Source organism: Cervus elaphus, chromosome 15 (assembly GCF_910594005.1).
Source record: "Cervus elaphus chromosome 15, mCerEla1.1, whole genome shotgun sequence".
Taxonomy (NCBI): domain Eukaryota; kingdom Metazoa; phylum Chordata; class Mammalia; order Artiodactyla; family Cervidae; genus Cervus; species Cervus elaphus.
Window position 1 is genome coordinate 78,069,918 of NC_057829.1, and position 21,853 is coordinate 78,091,770.

The window sequence follows — 21,853 nt, forward strand, 5'->3', positions numbered from 1 at the left end:
TGTGTGAATTGGACATGATGACTCACTTTTAATGAAGAGTGTGTGGAAGGGGAAATATTGTAACTTTACAGTAGAGAACATAAGGGGACATCACCTTGAACAAGTGATCAAGGTTAACACCACCAGTGATAAGTCATGTTAATATCATGTACCCCTGATGTTGTGTGGTAAGAAGGACACTTCACTTTGTAATATTCTTGCCCCAAATCTGTAACCCAGTTTAGTCATGAGCAAACATCAGACTAACCCAGATTGAAGGACATTTTTCAGCATACTTGACCAGCAGTCTAGGAAAGAATCTGCTTCCAGGCTCATTCATATGTTTGTACAATTCAGTGCCTTGTGGTTCTAGGACTGAGGTGACTGTTTCTAAGAGCCCCAGAGACCACTTGGGCTCTTAGAGAGTGATCATGTTCTCTTCCCCATCCCCCTTCCATCTTCAGAACTAGCAGTGTAGAGTCTCCACAATTAAAATGCAAATACCCACATCTTATATCTCCTTTTTCAAGACCAGTGCCTTTTGAGGGATTATCTGACCGAGTCCATTCAGGATGATCTCCCTTTCTCAAAGCCAGCTGTGCCCAGTGCCATAATTAGTCATCAGTCAGTGACTGTCCCCATCATATGAGCAGGTCCCTGCCACACTCAGGACTTCCCAGGTGGCACGGTGGTACAGAATCCACCTGCCAGAGCAGGAGATGCAAGTTCGATCCCTGGGTTGGAAAGATCCCCTGGAGTAGGAAATGGCAACCCACTCTAGTATTCTTGCCTGAAAAACTCCATGGACAGAGAAGCCTGGCAGGCTACAGTCCATGGGGTCTCAGAGAGTCAGACGGTGACTGAGCATGTGCTACCACACTCAGGGTGAGGCCATTACAATTTGACTAAATAACTGAGGTATTACCCGCTACGTCCATTGATGCGTAAGACTAACCAGCATACCATACTACAGTTGACCCATTTATAGTGTAGAACTCGATGGATTTTAGCATATTCACAGACTTTTGCAACCATCACTACACTCAGTTTAAAAACATTTTATCATCTCCCAGAGAAATCTTGTACTTCCTAGCAGTCACTTCCTGTTCACCCTGCCTGCCCTTGTCAGCTATGGATTGCCTATTCTGATCATCTTAGTAAATTGAGTCCTACAGTTGTAGTTTTTTTGACTGGCTTCTTTCACACTGGCATGATGTTTTCAAGGTTTGTCTGTGTTCTGGCCTATAGCAGTACTTCACTTCTCTTTATTACCAAATAATATTCCATCATGTGAATATGCCATGTTTTATTTATTCATTCATTATTTGGTGGATATTTGAGTGTTTCTGATTTTTGGTTTTTAAAATGCACTTCTTGAATACTATATACAAGTTTATGTGTGGACATATTTTCATCACACTGGGAATGGGATATCTGGGTCAAATGGTAACTGTGTTTAACCTTTGGAGGAACCACCTTGACTGAAAGCTGCTATATTATTTTACATTTCCACCAGCAGGGCATGAGGGTTGCAATTATTCTACATCCTTGCACACACTGCTTATTTCATACTGTTTCGATTATAGTCATTGTTGTGGGTGTGAAGTGGTATCTCACTGTGGTTTTGATTTGCAGTTATTTGGTGACTAGTGATGTTGAACATCTTTTCATGTGTTTATTAGCTACCGATATTTCTTCTTTTGAGACATGTCTGTCAGATTCTTTGCCCATTGTCTAATTGGGGTATTTGTCTTTTTATTATTGGACTGTAAAGCTTCTTTATATATTCTGAATACAATAAGTCCCTCACCAAAGATTGATTTGCAAGTATCTTCTCCCATTCTGTGGGTTGTCTTTCACTTTCTTGATAGTATCCTTGAAGCACAAGTTTTAAATTTTAATGATGTGTTTTCTGTTTTTTTCTTTTCTTTCTTGTGCTGTTGCTTTCATGCCTGTGAAATCATGTGTAATAAAAGATCCCAAAGATTTTCATCTATATTTTCTTTTTAGACATGTAGGTTTATCTCTTACATTTAGGTTTTTGATCTGTTTTGAGTTAACTGTGGGATAAGATAGGGACCCAATTCAATTCTTTTGTACATGACTATCTGGGTGTCCCAGCACCATTTGTTGGAAAGACTATTCTTGTCTTACTCCCTTTATTTTTGATTTGGTATATATTTTTAATCTTTATAAATTGAATTTTAGTCATTTTTATATTTTCCATTTCTCTCCTCCTTATTTTCATATTTTACTTTATTTTCTTGAGTATATGAAGCATACTTTAAATAGCTGTTTTAAAAATCCTTTTCTACTCATCCCAACTGGTATGCCGTTTTCTCTGTTTCTATTGGGGTGGGGTGTGTGTGTGTGTGTGTGTGTGTGTGTGTGTGTGTGTGTGTGTGTATTTACTGGTCATGGATCAAAATTTCCAGGATGATTATTTTTGATGGTGTTTTCTGGACATTGTGATTTTTAGCAGCCCTGAGTTCAGTGATAATTTATTTCCATTGCTAAGACAGGGCCTTCTGCGGTCCCTATCTGATGCCCTTTGTATTAAGAGCCTCTTCACTCTGACTAGTGGGAATACAAGCTATTTCCAATCCTATGTGAGTTCTTGGCATTGTTTTAACATACTGTTTTCTGATGGTTCTTTCTCCAGCTTCACAGAATTTCACATTATGTTCATTGTTCAACCAAAGATTCAAGGGCACCCGTTTGCAGAGTGCTGAGTGCAGCTGTCTGTTCTCTAGTCTTTGCCTCACGAGGTCTGGAACTGTGGCCTCCCTGAACTTTGATCTTTATCCTCAACTATGTGAGGGTTTGGGGTTCCTTCCCTGGACTGTAGCCTCAAATCTGCCTCCAGGTAGCAAGTCAGGGCAGCCATATTTTGTTTTCTTTTTCCTCAAGGATGCCATTCCTGAACTGCCTATTATATTTGAAAGTAGTCATTTCATATATTTTGTTTAGTTTCCTTATGATTTACACTAGAGGTCAATTCTCACAGTGATTAATCCTTCATGGGAAGAAGTGGAAATCTTCTAGTGTTTTTATTTACAATGAATTTCTTGTAAATAGCATATACTACTTGCTTTTTTGTTTTTAAAATCTATCCTGATAGTCTCTTTTATCAAATTGTGTAGTCTTTAGATTTAATATAATATTGGTATTATTGAGTTTAGTTCTACCCTCACAGTATTGATTTTTAAAATTTCCTTTATTTTTCTCTGTGTTTGTTCTTCCTTTTGCCTTTTTTAGATTAATTGAGTGTTTTTAAAGTCCACTTTTATCACTTTTATTGGATTTTTAGCTATACCTCTTTTGTGTTTTTTTTAGTGACTGCTGTAGTGATTGTAATAGTCATCTTTATCTTATCACAGTCTACCTTGAATCAATATTATACTACTCCATGTATAAGGTAAGAATATTACAAAAGTGTAATCCATTTGCTCTTTTCCTGTTCTTTGTGTAATTATTGCCATATATTTTACTCCTGTATATGTTATTAACCACATAATACATTATTTTTTTACTTTGTAAGGATAATTTTCTCATAAGGAAATCATAGTAATAAAAAATCTTTTTGTTTACCCATGTATTGACCATTTTCTGTGAACTTCACTGTTTCATATTGACCTGAAATTTTTTTTTTTTTGCTGTAACATCTCTTTAGCTTGATGAATTTTATGTAACATTTTTAAATGGTATGTTTCTAAATTGTGGCTATAAGTTGGCTTTTATACATCTGAAAAATTTTTTATTGTGTGTCTTCATATTTGAAGGATATTTTTACTGGTAATAGCATTCTATGTTGATGGATTTTTTTTTTTAGTAATTAGAAGATTTAATTTCTTATTCTTCTGGCTTCTACTTTTTCTTAAGAATCCTTTGTCAGTTTTTTTGTTTCTCTTTTGAAAGCAGCATGTCTTTTTCTTCCCTCTGACTTTTAAAAATACTGTTTTTCCTTAGTTTTTAGATGTCAGTAATTTTAGTATGATGTACCTAAGTATTAGTTTCCTTTTTTAAATTATGACTGAATTGTATAGACTATTTGCTCTGTAGATGTCTCTCATCATGTTTGTAAACTTTTCTGCCATTATCTCTTCAGATGTTGCATCTATCCTATTTGAAGGCTTGGCTTCACTTATGTTAGGCTTTTTCACCATCTCCCCGTCTTTTCTTACTGTCTTGTCTGTATTTTACATCCTTGTATCTCCCTTGATCAGTGTTTCAATTCACTGATTCTTCACATTTTTCCAGTTTTCTCTTAGAACTGTGTTTTAATTATCATTATTTAGCATAACACTTCAGGATATCTGTATTAATACAGTTTTATTCATGATTCTATATCATCTGTTTTCCTGAATTCTGCTAGGCAATTCTTCTGCCAGACTATCCTGATTTTTCTCTGTGGTTCAAGTTATCTGGCTGCTTGACTGATTTTGGGTGATCTCAGAATTCTTCACTCACATGTCTGGTAGTCTGAACTGAATGGTTGATCTCGGGGTCCTCAGCTACAAATGATTGTTCTCTGCTGTATTTGGTCTGTTATCCTTCAGAAGTGTAGACTGGGCTGCTCTACATGGTATTTTTAAAATAGAACTCTGAGAGAGAGAGAACAGAGTGTATTTTCTCCTCTTGAAGCCTAAGCTCAAAATTTCCATACCATCACTTCTACATTCTACTGTTCTGAAAAAATCTTGATGCCAATCCATGTTCAGAAAATGGGAAGAAATTGTACTTTTTCAATGAGAGCAAGGATAAAGTAATATTATCGACGTTGTACATACAGAGAAGGCAAGAATTAGGGTGAATTATTTCTCATCTCATCTAATTAGTTCTAACTGTTTTGTATATTGACACATACATACAATCTTTCATTTTAAAGTGTACAATTCCATGGATTTTAGTATGGCTAGTGGGTGTGCAACTGTCACCATCATATAATTCCAGAGCACTTCAATTACCCCCAAACAAAATTCCATACCCTTTACCAGTCACTATCTATTCATTCTTCCCTCTAATACCTGAAAACAACTAATCTACTTTCTTTTCTCTGTGTATATGTCTATTCTGGACATTTCATTTAAACACAGTCATATAATGTGTCTTTCAGGGTCTGACCTCTGTCACTTAGCATACATTTTTGAGGTTTATGCATACTGTGGCATTTATCAGTCCTTCGCATCTTTTTTATGATTGAGTAATATTAAATTCTGGAGAAGAAAATGGCAATCCACTCCAGTAGTCTTACCTGGCAAATCACATGAACAGAGGAGCCTGGTGGGCTACAGTCCATGGGGTCTCAAAGAGTTGGATATGACTGAGCGTCTGACACTTTTACTTCACTTTCAATAGTAAATTGCATACCACATATTTATATCTCATCGGTTTATGGATCTTCAGCTTATTTCCACTCTTCTGCTGTTATGAATATTGCTGCTATGAACGTTTGTATGTAAGTTTTTGTGTGAACATGTTTTCTCTTTGGTATTTATCTACGAGTTGATGTTTTTGGTAAATGGTACATGTATGTTTAACCTTTTAAGGAATTGCCAGACTTTTTCCAGAGCTACTGCATCATTTTATATTACTGCTAACAATGTATATTGGATTTAATAACTCTCTTCACCTATACTGGTTATTTGTCATTTTCTTTATTATCCTCCTACTTGATGTGAAGTGGTAGCTCATTGTGGTTTTGTTTCACATTTCCCTTATGACTTATTATGTTCTTTTCATTTGCTTAATGGCTACTCATGTTCTTTCAATGGGAACTATCTGTTTAAATCATTTGCCCGCTTAAAAAATTAAGTTGTTTTTTAAATTGTAGAATTCTAAGAGTTATTTATATGTTCTGAGTATGATATCCTTATAAGACATATGATTCTCAGATATTTTCCCCTATTCTGTGGGTTGTGTCTTCACTTTCTTGATGATGTCATTTGAGACAGTTTTTTAAAAAATTTTTTATTTTGATGGTGTCTAGTATATCTTTTTCTGTTAGTTACTTAAGCTTTTGATGTCATATCTAAGAAACTGTCACCTAATCCAAAGTCATGAAGATTTAAATCTATATTTTCTAACATTTTTATAATTTTAGCTCTTAATTTAAGTTTTTGATCATTTTTAGTGAAGTGTGGGTCCAAATTCATTCTTGTGCATGTGAATATCAAGCTGTCCCAGCACTATTTGTTGAAAAGACTCTTATTTCCCCACTTAAACTTCTTGACACCTTTGTTGAATATCAATAGGCCATAGATGTATGGTATTATTTCTGTACCTAATTCTGTTTCATGATCTACATGTCTATCCTTATGACAATGACACATGGTTTGATTATTAAGACTTTGAAGTAAGTTTTAAAATTGGGAAGTGTCAGTACTGTTAACTCTCTTGTTATCAAGACTTTTGCCTAGTCTGGGCTTCTGTTTCTCAATATGAATTTTAGGATCTACTGTTTATTCCTATAAAAAAGAAATCTTTTGGAATTTGCATTGAATATGCAGATCAATTAGGATGAATTGCTATCCTAATATGAAGTCTTCTAATTCATGAATGCAGATGCCTTTTCATTAATTTTTTCAATGATATTTTGTAGTTTTCTTAACTTCATTTTCAAATTTTTCATTGTAAATGTATATCAATACAACAAAACTGATCTCTCTGTAAATGACCTGTAACATTGCTAAAGACATTAGTAGATTAAATAATTTTTATAGATTTTTTAGTTTTCTGTGTGCAAGATTATGTCATGTGCATCAAAGTTAGTTTTCTTCTTTTTAAATCTGGTTGCTTTTTATTTCTTTTTCTTGCCTAATTGCCCTGTCTAGAACCTCCAGTACACTGGTGTTAGAAGTGACAAGTGAGGACCTTAAAAGGAAAGCTGTCAGTCTTTCACCATTAAATATGTTGTTAGCTATGAAGTTTTTATACATGTCCTTTATCAGGTTAAGACAGTTGCCTGCTGTTCCTAGTTTAAGTTCACTTTGCATCTGTGTTTTGGAAATGTTTGTGAATAATTGTTCTTAATTCTCCTTAAAGTGTTTGGTAGAATTAATGAGTTAAGCCTCCTGCTTTTGGGCTACACTTTTCTCGCAATTTGTTGATTTCTAACTCAATCTCCTTACTGTTATATTTTCTATTTCTTCTTGGTAGTATCTTTCTAGGAATCTCCCCCTTTCATCTAGGTTATATGCTTTATTGGCTCATAGTATTTCCCTACAGTCTTTTTTTCCCTGTCTTTATCAGTAGTATGTCTCATCTTTCATTCATGATTTTAATAATGTGTCTTCTTATATTTCTTTGTTAGTCTAGATAAAGCTTTGTTGATTTTGTTGCATATTGCAAAGAACAATTTGTATTTGGCTTTATTGATTTTCTTTATTCTTTTCCTATTCTGCATTTTATGTATCTTCACTCTGATTTTTATTAATTTCCTTTCTTCTGCTTGCTTTGAGTTTAGTTTTCTATTAATTTTTTAGTTTATTAAGGTGCAAAGTTAGGTTGATATGAGACCTTTTTTGTTTTGAATGAAGGCTTTTACAATATAAATCTCTTTTTGAACAGTCTTTTTGCCGCATCTTGTAAGATTTTTGGTATGTTATGCTTTAGTTTAGTTTATCTGAAAGTAATTTTTAAGTTTCCTGTGATTGTTATTTGATCCATTTGTTATTTAGGAATATGTAGCTTAATTTCCATAATTTGTGGTTTTTCCATAGATTTCTAATTTCATTCAGTTGTGGTTAGAGAACATACTTTATATAACTTCAGTCCTTTTAAATTTATTGAGGTTTAAGACCTGAGGAGTTTTTTATGTGTAATTGAGAATAAAGCATATTCTGCTGCTGTTAAATGGGTTTTTTAATTTGTTTCTATTTGGTCCAGTTGGTTTATAGTGTTTTCTAAGTCTCCTAATCCCTCACTGATCATCTGTCTAGTTCTTTTATTCACTATTGAAAGTGAGGTATTGAAGTCTCCAACTATTTTTGTTGAATTCTTTATTTCTATTTTAATTTCTGTCAATGATTGCTCCGTGTAGTTTAAGTCTCTGTTATTAGATGCCTGTGTGTTTACAATTTTCATGTCTTATTGATGGATTGTCCTCTTTATCATTTTAAAATGTCCCTCTTCATCTCTGATAACATTTTAAAAGCCATCCCATCTTTCTTGTGGTTGCTGTTTGCATGTGAATATTTACATGTGTCTCCTATAAATGATATATAGTTAGCTCTTTGTCTTTCATCTAGTCTGTCTTTTCTGCCTTTTGATTGAATCATTTGCTCTATTCACATTTAATGTTATTTTTGATGTAACTGGATTTATGTTATTTTCCCCCTGTATATGATGAATTTGGTTCTTCCACTTTTCATTTATTTATTTATTTTGCAGTAAGTAAATATTTTATAATATAGCATTTTAATTTTTAATAGCTTTTTCATTACATTTTATGAGGTATATTCTTAGTGGTTACTCTAGGGTTTACTTCATATGTCTTAACTTATTAAAATATGTTTCATTTATGCTAACTTAATTCCAATGAGATAAAATGATGTTACTTTTATAGGTCTAATTTCTTTCTTCTTTTTTTGTGGTATCTTCATATATATTACATCGATATATATTACAAACCAAAGAAGTACATTTTACAGTTATCACTTTATATAATTTCATGTCTTTTAAAGAATCTGAGGGAAAAAAAGGAGGATGAGTATATGCTTTTAGCTTTCATTAATCTTTGTATTTACCATTTCTAGTTTTCTTCATTTGTTCCTGTGAATCTGTGTTACCATCTAGTAATACCACTTTATATCCTTAGATCAATATAGATTTTTTCCCATGCACTTCCTCTATGCTGTTATTGGGAAGTACTTTACATTTTATGTTTTATAGGCCCAACAATACCCTTATATCATTTAAAATGCAACCTGTAAAAATCAGGAAAAAGAAGAAAGGAGACAAAATAGATACTTTTACTGTCTTTTGTGAATGACAGTTATGTTATTGGTGCTCTTTGTTTTATATTGTGGAGTTAAATTACTGTCTGGTGTCACATGCTTTATCCTTAAAGAGCTTGATTTAGTATTTCTTGTAAGGTATATCTCCTGGCAGTGAATTCTCTCAATTTTTGTTTATCTGTGAATGTTCCACTTTAATTTTTGAAAAGTGGTTTTGTTGGATAGAAAATTTTTGATTGACCATGTTTTTTTTTTGAGAACTTTCGATATATTATTCCAATGCCTACTGATCTCCATTTTTCTTGATTAAAAGTTAGTTGTTAATCTTATTGGGATTTTTGTAAGTGAGAAGTAATATTTTCTCCTGCTGCTTTCAAGATTTTCTGCTTGTCTTTGGCTTTCATCACTTTTATTATCATGTATTTTCAATCTGTTCATATGTATTGTAGTTAAAGTTCATTAGGCTTCTTGGTTCAGTTCTTTTGCTTTGTTGTGTACAACTCTCTGTGACCCCGTAGACTGCAACACACCAGGCTTCCCTGTCCACCACCAACTCCCAGAGTTTACTCAAACTCTTGTCCATTGAGTTGGTAATACCACCCAACCATATCATCCTCTCCTCCTCCTGCCTTCAGTCTTTCTCAGAATCAGGGTCTTTTCAAATGAGTCAGTTCTTCACATCATGTGGACAAAGTATTGGAGTTTCAGCTTCAGCATCAGTCCTTCCAATGAATAATCAGTCTTCTTGGATGTGTAGATTAATATTTTTATCAAATTTGGGGACTTTTAAGGAATTATTTCTTCAAGTAAATTTTAGCCTTCTTTGTCTCTTTCCTATCCCCCCAACATTCCCATTACATATAGATTCCCATATACATATAGATTCCCATTACATATAGATATGGCGCTTGTCATTTAACTGAGGCTTTGTTCATTTTTCTTCATTTTGTTTTCTCTGTCCTTCAGTTGACATGGTTTCTGTTGATTTCTCTTCACATTTTCTAATTCTTCTGACAGTTCAGATTTACTGTTGAATCTCTCTCTGTAGTATATTTTCATTTCAGTTTTTGTAGTGCTTTCCCCCCCCCGCCCCCAGTATTTGTAGAATTCTGTTTACTTTTTGTTTTTTTTTTAGCCACACTGCATGGCATGCAGGATCTTAGTTCCCCAACCAGGGACTGAACCTGTGCCCCCTGCAGTGGAAGTATGGGGTCTTAACCACTGGACCATCTGGAAGTCCTTCATTTCAGCTATTGTTCTGTTTTTATCATTTCCATTTGTTATTTTTTACAATTTTTATATTTTTTTGATATTTTCTTTTTGATGAGACTGTAATCTAGTAATATCTACCTTTACTTCCTTAAACATGGTTTTCTCCATTTTTTTGCTTTTGCTTTGAATATTTTTATTGTCTTGTAGCTGTCCTTTTACTCAAATTCTTAGGGTGTCAGTTCTCATTTTGATTATCTCCCTCTCTTTTTCCTGACTTTCCTTTATGTGGCTTATAATTTTTCATTTTGAGGTTTAATTCAGTAAGTGTTGGTTTTTTTTCTGTATCAAAGGTTTGGAAACCAAGGTCTGATGGCCAAACCTGTTGATTGCCTATTTTTATGAATACAATTTTACTGGATTATAGCTATTATCAATTGTCTGTATGTTGTATATGGTTACTTTTGCACTACAAAGGCAGCGATGATAGTTGTGAAGAGATTCTATGGTCTGCAGAACCTGACATACTTGTGTGACCTGAGTTGAAGAAATATTTCAGGAGGCCATTTAAATCTGCTTTTGCAAGATGCATGAGGCTTTTCTTATTTACAGAGCAGGTTTTAATACTGTTGTTTAATATTGGGGTTTCTCTACCATATAGACAATGTGAATTTCAACCCAACCCATCTGATTGGCACAGGCTCTCATAAGTGACTTTTGTCTTCCATACAATATGCCAGTGGACTTAATGTTCTTTTCTGCTTCTTTGGGCTTAGATGTATTTTAGTACCTTTTACACAGAAAGAGGCTACATTTGAGGGCTTTAAGCATTATAAATATGGTTCAAGTTATCTCTTAAGTATGCCAGAGATTATGTCTCCTGGTCCTCTGGGTTTTGAAACCCAAACCCACTAGCTCTTGCTTGTCTATTCCCATGTATAGTAAACTTTTGTCACTAGCTCAAGCTTCTCTTTAACATTCTTCTTTTGAATCCCAGTTTTATTTTTAGCAATGATAATTCCCTTTTCTTTTAAAGGGCTATGTTTTGAAAAAAAAGTTTTGGGTAAATTTTAGTCTTAACTTTCTATGTGGTTTTTTTTGAATTTTATTGAGAATGCCAAGCATATATTTTTTAATGTCTTACATCTGTTTTAGAGCACACATATTTTTCAAAACTATGTATTTTATTTGCATATCAAATGCTGTATTTTTCATTGTGTTCTGTTTTCAGTTTTTTTCTGTTTGTATGTATATAAATGAAGAGCCATCTGGACTAGTTTTAAAATTTAAACAAAATGGTATGGATGACTTTTCTTTAGTTTTACTCATGTTACAGAACCAAATTGTTATTAGAACCTTTCAAGTAACAGTGAATCCTGGAAGAACTGTTAGGTACAAGCTTACATTACCTTTTGATCCAACAAGCTGATGGTAGTGGAGAATAGAGCATCGTCCTAGGCTTCATGGTGTATCCTTTTCCTGTATGTTTGATACAGTCATTACTCCTGGGCCCTGCTGTCTATAACGCCTTCTCCTTTGCCATTGCTGCCATACTAGTTACAAACTGCAAGGATGACCATATATTTTTTTTTTCTGGAAAATTTTCCAGCAGTTAGGTCTAAATTATATCAGCCTTCTGTATGGTATATTCATTACTTGGAACCTTAGACTTTCCTATATCACATTCTAGCAGCAGTATGGAGGCATACCAGTGATATGCTTCTTGATTGCACCATAACCCAGAGCTGCCTTCAGAACTTCTCACTTTTAGGAAGGTTACAGTTGAGTAGCATTATGCTAGAAGTCCTCCTTTGATTCCCAGAAACATAGTAGGTTGCCACTTTCTAGTTATATTTATGTAGTTGTCATCCCAACATCTGTTGGATCATAGAAAAAGCAAGAGTATTCCAGGGAAACATCTACTTCTGCTTCATTGACTACACTAAAGCCTTTGACTGTGTGGATCACAACAAACTGTGGAAAATTCTTAAAGCGATGGGAATATCAGACCACCTTACCTGCCTCCTAGAACCACGTATGCCAGTCAAGAAGGAACAGTTAGAACTGGACATAGAACAATGAACTGGTTCCAAACTTGGAAAGGATTACATCAAGGCTGTATATTGTCACCCTGCTTATTTAACTTATTATTGTGAAATGCCATACTGGATGAAGCACAAGCTGAAATCAAGATTGCTGGGAGTAATTTTAATAACCTCAGGTAATATGCAGATGTCAGCACCCTTATAGCAGAAAGCCAAGAGGAACAAAAGAACCTCTTGAAGAAAGTGAAAGAGGAGAGTGAAATAACTGGCTTAAAATTCAACATTCAAAAAACTAAGATCATGGCATTTGGTCTCATTACTTCATGGCAAATAGATGAATAAACAGTGAAAACAGTGACAAACTTTTATTTTCTTGGGCTCCAAAATCACTGAAGATGGTGACTATAGCTATGAAATTAAAAGATGCTTACTCTTTGGGAGAAAAGCTATGACAAACCCAGACAATGAATTAAAAAGGAGAGACATCACTTTGCCAGTAAAGGTCCATCTAGTCAAACCTATGGTTTTTCCAGTAGTCATGTATGGATGTGAGAGTTGGACCACGAAGAAAGCTGAGAGCTGAAGAACTGATGCTTTTGAACTGTGGTGTTGGAGAAGACTCTTGAGAGTCCCTTGGACTGCAAGGAGATCCAACCAGTTAATCCTGAAGGAAATCAGTCCTGAATATTCATTGGAAGGACTGATACTGAAGCGGAAGCTCCAATACTTTGGCCACCTGATATGAAGAGCCAACTCATTAGAAAAGACCCTGATGCTGGGAAAGACTGAAGGCAGGAGAAGAAGGGGATGACAGAAGACGAGATGGTTGGATGGCATCACCAAGTCAATGGGCATGAGTTTGAGCAAGCTCCCGGAGATGATGAAGAACAGGGAAGCCTGGCATGCTACAGTCCATGGCGTCACATAGAGTAGGGCGTGACTGAGAGACTGAATAACCACAGCAATAACATCACACTCCAATTCCTGTTGTTGCTGGCAAACTTTCTTATTATTTCATTGGTAATCTTTGAGGAGGATATTAGATGAGATTACTAAATTTCCTAATTTTTCAGAAGTTAAGGCATTTATGTTTCTGATGAAAAAAATGTAGCCAGGGGTTTCATTAAAATACTTCTAGTAACCTATCTCTTATTCTGACTTTTTCAGATAATACTTTTTTAAGTACTTAAGCCGAGTGAACCAACCCTAGTGGCCTTACATAAAATTTTCTATAAAAAATGACTTAAAGTTTAAAGCACAATTTTAAAAAATTAAAATTCTTAGCATTATTTTTTCTTATTATAATAGTAATACAAGTTGATAGTAGAAAATTGATGATGTAGAAAAATCTTTACTAAAGTTCTCCATAAAGAAAATTGATAATGTAGAAAAATCTTACAAAGATAACTACCATTTTCTATGGGCATATTTATACATTTCAAAACATAATTGTGGTCATTCTAGATATGGGTCGGAAAGATTCCCTGAAGAAGGGTTGGCCACTGAATCCAGTATTCTTGGGCTTCCTTTGTGGCTCAGCTGGTATAGAATCCACCTCCAATGCGGGAGACCTGGGTTTGGTCCCTGGGTTGGGAAGATCCCCTGGAGAAGGGAAAGGCTACCCACTCCAGTATTCTTGCCTGGAGAATTCAATGGACTGTATAGTCCATGGGGTCACAAAGAGTCAGACATAACTGAGCAACTTTCACTTCACTTCACTTAGATATAATATTTGAGTTCTTATTTTACTTAATTTATTATGAATGTTTTTCTTGCTATTAAATTTTCTCCTAGCTGTTTTATAATATAAAATTTGAAAACTATATTGTAATTATCTCAGTGTTATTAGGAGTAAGATTATTGTACATTTTTCCCTGATGGCTGCATGTCATTTTTATACTATGTTACAGTAGAATTATGCCTCTGAAAATTTATGTAAGATACAGGTATTTATTTTTTTACTCTTTTTCTTTACCCTTTGATGTTAACTCATGTTGATGAGCTAGTCTTTTGGGATTTCCCTCTTACTTTCAAATTTTCTACATAGAGTATGTATGAAGTTTAATATCTGATCTTTCATACATCCTGATTGTTCATTTATTGGTGCTATTGATGAGATGTGTTACTTAATCCCAGCTTCCTGATCTTGGAAACAACCCTGAGAATAGTACCTTCCATACAAAATTGTTGTGAGGATTAAATTATGTAATTCATGTATAGCACTTGGTACTCTATCTTACAGTGGGGTAGTAGTTACAGTATTTAAGAAAACTGAAAAAAAAAAGAAAAAAAAAAAAGAAAAAAAAAAAAAAAAGAAAACTGATGCAGTATGTGAACTGACAAAGCAGAATAGATAACAGCACAGACTATTGCAATCGATTTAACAGTGGCTTTCCTGGTTTGAGGTGAGGGCGCTAATTAAATCATAGTTGTAATAATGATGAAAATGATGATGATGTTTCGACAAGAAGCTACCAAAATAAGTTAATATTATGCCCCCAATAGACAATAAACAGGAGCTTTCATATATAAACTTTACTTCTCACCTAAAATTTTAAAATTCTATTGTAATATTAATATGAAAATATATTAGATCTCATTTGAAGATATAAAATATCTCATGCTTCAAATTTCTTTGTTTTAGTTCACATTTCAAGTAAAATTTCTAGTAAGCCTTGAAGCTTTTCTTGCCCAAAGAAGATAAACATTTATACAAATTAATTTAAAAGTTAAATTATGTTAACTTTTATGTTAACATAAATTATGTTAAATTTTACACTAATGTATTTTCTTGAAGTAAGGCCTTAGCATCATCACACAGTTTTCTGTATTTATTGATCCTTTTTTATTATACCAAAAGATAATTGATACATTTTGGCATCTTTATCAGAGCTGTGTTATTTATTCTTGTGTTAACTTAATAGACATAATAGTCACATGCATCTTTAAGGAATATGTTGAAATGAATTCCTTCCTTGGGCTTCTCTGGTGCCTCAGATGGTAAAGAATGAGCCTGCAGTTTGGGAGACCCAGGTTTGATCCCTGTTTGGGAAGATCTCCTGGAGAAGGGAATGGCTACCCACTCCATTATTCTTGCCCAGAGAATTCCATGGACAGAGGAGCCTGGTGGGCTACAGTCCCTGGGGTTGAAAAGAGTTGAATGATTGAGGGATTAATGCTTTAACCTTTCATTCTCTCCTTAGCTATAACATTTATGTTTCACTTTAATTTTTAGCATTATGTTTTATAGATCATAGGCAAAATTTGTCCCATGTTAATATTTTGAGACATATGTTAAAAAAAAAAAAGAAAAAACACTTGGGAAATGCCATTTGTACTTTGCTGTCATTCAGATTTGTAAAATAAATTCTTTGTCTTTATGGCAGTTATACTTGATATTGTTATGTAGATATTATCAACCTCTTTTTTTTTTTTTTTTTTACTATTTTCTTTAGCTTGCCAGTGTAATGGACATAGCACTTGCATCAATAATAATGTGTGTGAACAGTGTAAAAATCTTACCACAGGAAAGCAGTGTCAAGACTGTATGCCAGGTTATTATGGTGATCCAACCAATGGAGGACAGTGTACAGGTAATTATTTTTTCTTTCACTTCAGTGTATTTTTACTATAGGAAAGAAAATTAAGAAAGATGTACCTCTTGTGGAAATATATTTTATTAAGGAAGTTTTTTTCCATTGTCTTAGTATTTTTGGAAGATAATTTGTATTTATTGAGGACTATGAACTATAAAAATTCTGTGATATACTTGCTTTAAGAAACCCCTACTTTTTCTCATTTGAAAATGAATACATATTTACTGTAGGAAACTTAGTAAATGCAGACAAATTAAATTTAGAAATTATGTGTAATCTCAGTATTCTGAAAAAAATTACTGCTTATAGCTTATTTTTAATAATAGTGATCACTTTACATTTTAATTTAGAAATAAGAAATAAAGACTTTGTGTATGCCTTATATCCGGTAAGTTTTTGTTTGTTTGGTTTTGACAAGGTGATATAGCATAAAGTTTAAGAGAATGGATTTGGAATCAGTCGTTGGCTGAAATTCCAATTCTGCCACTGTTTAAATGTATGGCTTTGGTTAATTCACTTAACCTTAGAGAGTGCTTCATTTTTCTCATATGTAAAAGTGAAATGATAATGCTTCATTGGATTGTTGTAAAGATCAAATGAGATCATGTGTAATGGAGGCACATGTAATAGGAATTAAAGCACATTAAAAGAGCATTGTAAGTGCTAACAATTACCATCTCATTTTTTTGATCCTGAAATCCTTTTATTTATTTTCTTTCTCTGTCTTGCTACTTTTTTCTTCCTATTTTTTTAAAAAGAAAATTTGGTCTTTCTTTAAAAAAAAATTTCTTTCAGATTGTAATTTTTCAATAATCCTTCTTCATTTCTAAGTTGGTCCTTGTTCCTTAAATCTTCAATCTATTTTTTCTAAATGGAGAGTGTCTGAATAGCACTCACAGAAAAGCTGTGGTAAGATGAGGAATCTTTAGAGAGAATTGGGCCTGGGGCTGATCTAGACAAAAATTTTAACACTACCTGCATTTTAAAACCACCTGGAGAGCTTTTTAAAAAATATGGATGTCTAGGCCACTCCCTAAGATAATTAAATTAGTCTCTTAGTTTAGGTTCTAGGGTGATTCTTGGTTCTTTAAATCTTCCGAAATGACTCAAATTTACACTCAGAGTCGAGAAGACAGGATGATGAGCTTATGCCTTAGAGTCAACGAAATTGCTCTGGCGATAGCAGGTTTCCATTCATTGCTGGTGAGTGGAAATTTTGCTCTGCCCTGATTGAGGCTCTAACACATGAATTGGTTGACACTTGGATTTTCTGTGCTTGAGGTACTGTACTCATAGCTTATATTCATTGTCTCATTTCAAGACAACTGTAAGGGAGGAATCACAATTGCTTCCATTTTAGGTACAGCCAACTATACAAAGAAGTTAAGTAAAGTAAAGTGCTACTACTAACAGGCAAGAAATATGATTCTTAGACCTAACTCTTGACTATCAATGCAGAAGTAGTGTTAATGTGAACAGGGAGGATTCAGGAACCCTTCGCCAAAAGCCACAGCTTAGTGCTGTGTTCAATGTGTAAAGAAGCTGCAGGAGATATCTGTACAATGGAATCCAAAAAATTCAGAGCTTGTCTGTTATAATCATAGTATTATATTTTGTTATTTTATGTTTGCTGAGTAAAAAGAACCATCCTGTTTTCCAAAGCTTTTTACTACTGAATTTTCTTTAGCCAAGAATTTCATTGGAAATAAAATGTATTTCAGATAGATTAGATAGATGATTATTTATGATTAAAAATAGGGCTTCCCAGGTGGTGCAGGTTATAAAGATTCTGCCTGGCAATGCCGGAAACACAGGTTTGATCCCTCGTGTGGGAAGATCCCAGGAGTAAGAAATGGAAACCCACTGTAGTATTCTTGTCTGGAAAACTCTGTGGACAGCAAAGAGTCAGACATGACTGAGCTACTGAGCGCAGACACACACACACATGCACACGCACACGCACATGCACACACACACATGAATGCTTTGTTTCCGTGACTTTAAGGAAAAAAAAAAATTCTTTTTTTTTTTTTATATTGCAATTTATATGTGTTTGCAACCTTTCAAATATTTATATAGAATTGTTTTAATTTACTTTTATAAAAGTTATTTTATTTATGCTCTCCAAATAATTTTAATGTCTATATAATAGTGCATGGGGATTTTGTGAAATAATTTGCTTAATATTTTTCTGTTATTTATATGTTGCTTCCATCCATAACCCCATTTTTAGAGGGTTTTTCTTAAATTGGGGTCAAATTCACAAAGCATAACATTAACCATTTTAGGTACACAATTCAGTGGCGTTTAGTACCCTCACAATATTGTGAGACCATCAACTCCATCAAGTTCCAAAACATTTTCATCACTCCAAAAGAAAATATCATACTTATTAAGCAGTTATCCCAAGTCCTTGGCAATCACTAATCTGCTTTCTTTATGTATTTACTTATTCTGAATATTTCATATAAATGATATTATAAAATGTGTGACTTTGTGACTGGCTTCTTTTACTTAGCTATAATATTTTTAATATTCTTTCTTTTAGTATCTATCAATACTTCATTCCTTTTTACTGATGAATATTATTCCATTGTACACATATATCACAATAGTTTTACCCATTTATTTATTGATGCACATTGCTTTTTTTCCAACTTTTGGCTGTTGTGAATACTGCTACTGTGAACATTACTGCACATGTTTTCTGGGAGGGATTTCAAGTTTTTGGCTGTTTTATGTATCAACTAGAAGAGGAACTGCTGGGCCATTTGGTAATTTTATGTTTAACCTCTTGGGGAGCTGCCAAGTTGTTCAAATTGTTTTCCATGGGGGCTGCATGATTTTACATTCCCTTCAGTACTGTGGATGATTCCAATTTCTTTATGTTCTGGCCAACACTTATTATTTTACATTTTTTAAAAGCTTCTAGCTGTGGGGATAGGTGTAGAAATATTTCTCATTGTCATTTTGATTTGTATTTTCCTCATGACTAGTGATGAAGTTGTTGGCCATTGTATATAGTCTTTGGAGAAATGTCTATTCAAGTTCTTGACCATTTAAAAAAGAATTAAAAAAATTGTGGTATGTACGTAACATAAAATTTTCCTTAAAAGAGTGTGTAGTTTAGTTGCATTAAGTGCATTCACATTGTGCATTCATCATTACCATTCATCTTGAAAGTTTTTTCATCTTTCAAAGCTAAAACTATATAACCATTAAATAATAAATCTTCATTCCTCAACACCAGCTCCTGGAAGCCACTCTTATACTTTCTGTCATTTTGAATATGATTACTCTAGATACCTTAGATAAGTGGAATTTTCATAATTTGTCCTTGAGTGATTGGCTTTTTTCAGTTATCATGATGTCTTTATGGTTCTCTCATGTTTTAGCATGTGTCAGAATATCCTTCCTTTTTATTGCTGAATAATATTCTGTTGTATATGTATACTACATTTTCTTGATCTGTTCATCTGTTGATGAATACTTGAGTTGCTTACATCTTTTCACTATTATAAGTAATATTGCGATGAATGATATGGGTGTACAAATATTTGTTCAATTTTTTTTTTTTTTTTGGTCTCTTCATGTGCCTATTTCGCACTTGTATGTCTTTGGATAAATGTCTATTCAAGACTTTTGTTCACTTTTTATTTGGATTATTTGGTTTTGTTGTTGAATTCTGAGTTCTTCATATATTCTAGTCATTGTTATTAATTGCTAAGTCCTGTCTAACTCTTTTGTGACCTCTGGACTGTAGCCCATCAGGCTTCTTTGTCCATGCAATTTCCCAAGCAAGAATACTGGAGCAGGTTGCCATTTCCTTCTCCAGGGGATCTTTCCAACCCAGGGATCGAACCCGCGTCTCCTGCATTGGCAGGCATATTCTTTACCACTGAGCTACCAGGGAAGCCCTTATTCTAGTTAGGAGGCCCTTATCAGACATATGATTTGCAAATATTCTCTCCCGTTGTATAGGCTGTCTTTTCACTGTCTAGACAGTGTTCTTAAAGGCACAAAAATGTTCAGTTTTGATGAAGTCCAGTTTATCTCTTTTTTTCTGTTATTGCTTGTGCTTTGGTGCATATCTAATAATCCAAGAATATAATGTCATGCAGATTATGCAAAGTATTATTTTAATTTTTTTGCCGACATAGGCAAAAGGAACCTTCAAATAACTCTATTAGCTAAAAGCTGTTTTAAATTAAAATAAGTTATTATTATTTTGACAGGCAGAGTGCTTTTAGAAATATGTTTCCCTTTGGGAGTCATACTTCTCTGCTAGGTTTAAGATTAATTCAGTTATTTCATATTATTTTTGTTGCTGACATTATACATCTGTAGAGCTGAGGTACAATGCAATAGAAAATTAAAGAGAATGAAAGATAAATACCTTTCTTTTTTTACTGTTGCACATTCTCTGGTAGTTTATGAAGCTTTAAATAATTCCTTATAGTTTCCTTGTTTCCCAAATTTGGCAAAATAATATTTTGCTGTCTGTGACTTTTCTATGGTGATGTGATATATGAAATTCATTTTTATTTCTTATAGCCACATTTGTTATCTAAATAAATAAAAAATATGCCACATGCAGTGAATTATATTTAATGTGGTAAAGGCTAAAATCAACTTATAAAGAAATGAGAGGCAAAGTTTATTTCTTCATTTTTTCATTCACCTCATTGAGAAAAGTTCATTTTTCCCTTAGTATTTGCATTTATTAAAATTCAAAGTCCATAGTGATATTAAGGGAAGTGAGGAAATAGACTTATATTTAAATGGTAAGGCTTAAATGTACTGTAGCTTTAGATATTCTTTTAAAAATTCAGCCTACTAAAGCCCTTTAACATTGTTGTAAATATATAAATGTACTTACATACTTTTATTAGTTGTTTTTAAACTATGGTATATGTATGGCTCTTCTATTAGTGCAGTTAACTTTGAAAGTGCTTTGTTATTAAGCTATTTTATTTCTTATTAATGTTCAGCCAGATTCCTTGATAGCATACTTATTCTGGTGCTGGTAATTATTTATCTTCTCAGGTGACGCTAGTTGTAAAGAATCCACCTGCCAGCGCAGGAGACATAAGAGATATAGATTCAGTCCCTGGGTCAGGAAGACCCCTGGAGAAGGGAATGGCAACCCACTCTAGTATTCTAGCCCAGAAAATTCCATGGACAGAGAAGTCTGATGGGCTACAGTCCATGGGGTCGCAAAGAGTTGGACACGACTGAGCATGCACACACACATCTGTCTGTCTGTCTATATGTCTATCTGTATTTGTAGCTATAAAAGAACATAACATTGTTAAGTGTTTGGGCTTCGAAATCACATTGATTGGACTTATATACTGGTACTGTCACTGTCTCCTTGGGTGAGTGCAGCTGAATTTAATTTATTGTGAGGCTTAAATAAACAGGAAATAATACGTGTTTCTAGGAAATGTTAGCTTTATAATGCAAGCTGTTATTGCATGTTATTATTATTATTTATAACATCATTAGAGTTAAGTATTTTAATATAAGTGTATGAATCACATTTGTGGGACAGTATTACTTTTGCTATATTGTCTCCAGTATGACTGATATATTTTAGTAGAGAAAATAAGTGAAAATTTCATTAAGAGTAGCAGCTCAATGTGCTACAACAATTCAACACTCAATATACTGTATTACTTTGTGATGAAGGATTATTCTTCAGTTCCCCAATTATTGACTACTTCCTATATGCAAAGTAGTGTGTTAGGACTTAAATTTATATGCAGTTGACTTAACAGAGATTTGAGCTGCACAGGTCCACTTACACAGGAATTTTTAAAACAGTAAATACTGTAGTGCTACACTGTCTGCAGTTTGTTGAGTCTTGTGTATAGAGGATGTACAACTGTGTGTAGGAGGAACCTGGTATCTGGAGGAACTGCATATATGGAGTGCCTGGCTACAAATTATGTAGGATTTTTCTGTTGCACAGAGGGTTGGCATCAGCAAAACCCTTGTTGTTCTAGAATCAACTGAACATTGTGTAGGTGCTTTAATAGTGTTATGTAGAAGCTGAATGACAGAA

The 21,853-nt window shown here is 33.8% G+C and overlaps 1 protein-coding gene across 3 annotated transcripts in view; it reads left to right on the top strand.

Annotated features, from left to right (window-relative positions):
* ATRNL1 (attractin like 1) overlaps positions 1-21,853 on the top strand; it is a 744,737-nt gene that overhangs the window by 186,548 nt on the left and 536,336 nt on the right. For 2 of the 3 annotated variants that reach the window (XM_043926138.1, XM_043926139.1), the window contains exon 19: positions 15,646-15,783. The exons of the other annotated variant lie outside the window; for it this stretch is intronic. In XM_043926138.1, coding sequence (XP_043782073.1) covers positions 15,646-15,783 — 138 coding nt within the window. The remainder of the gene's footprint in view (positions 1-15,645; positions 15,784-21,853) is intronic. 3 annotated transcript variants of the gene reach the window in all.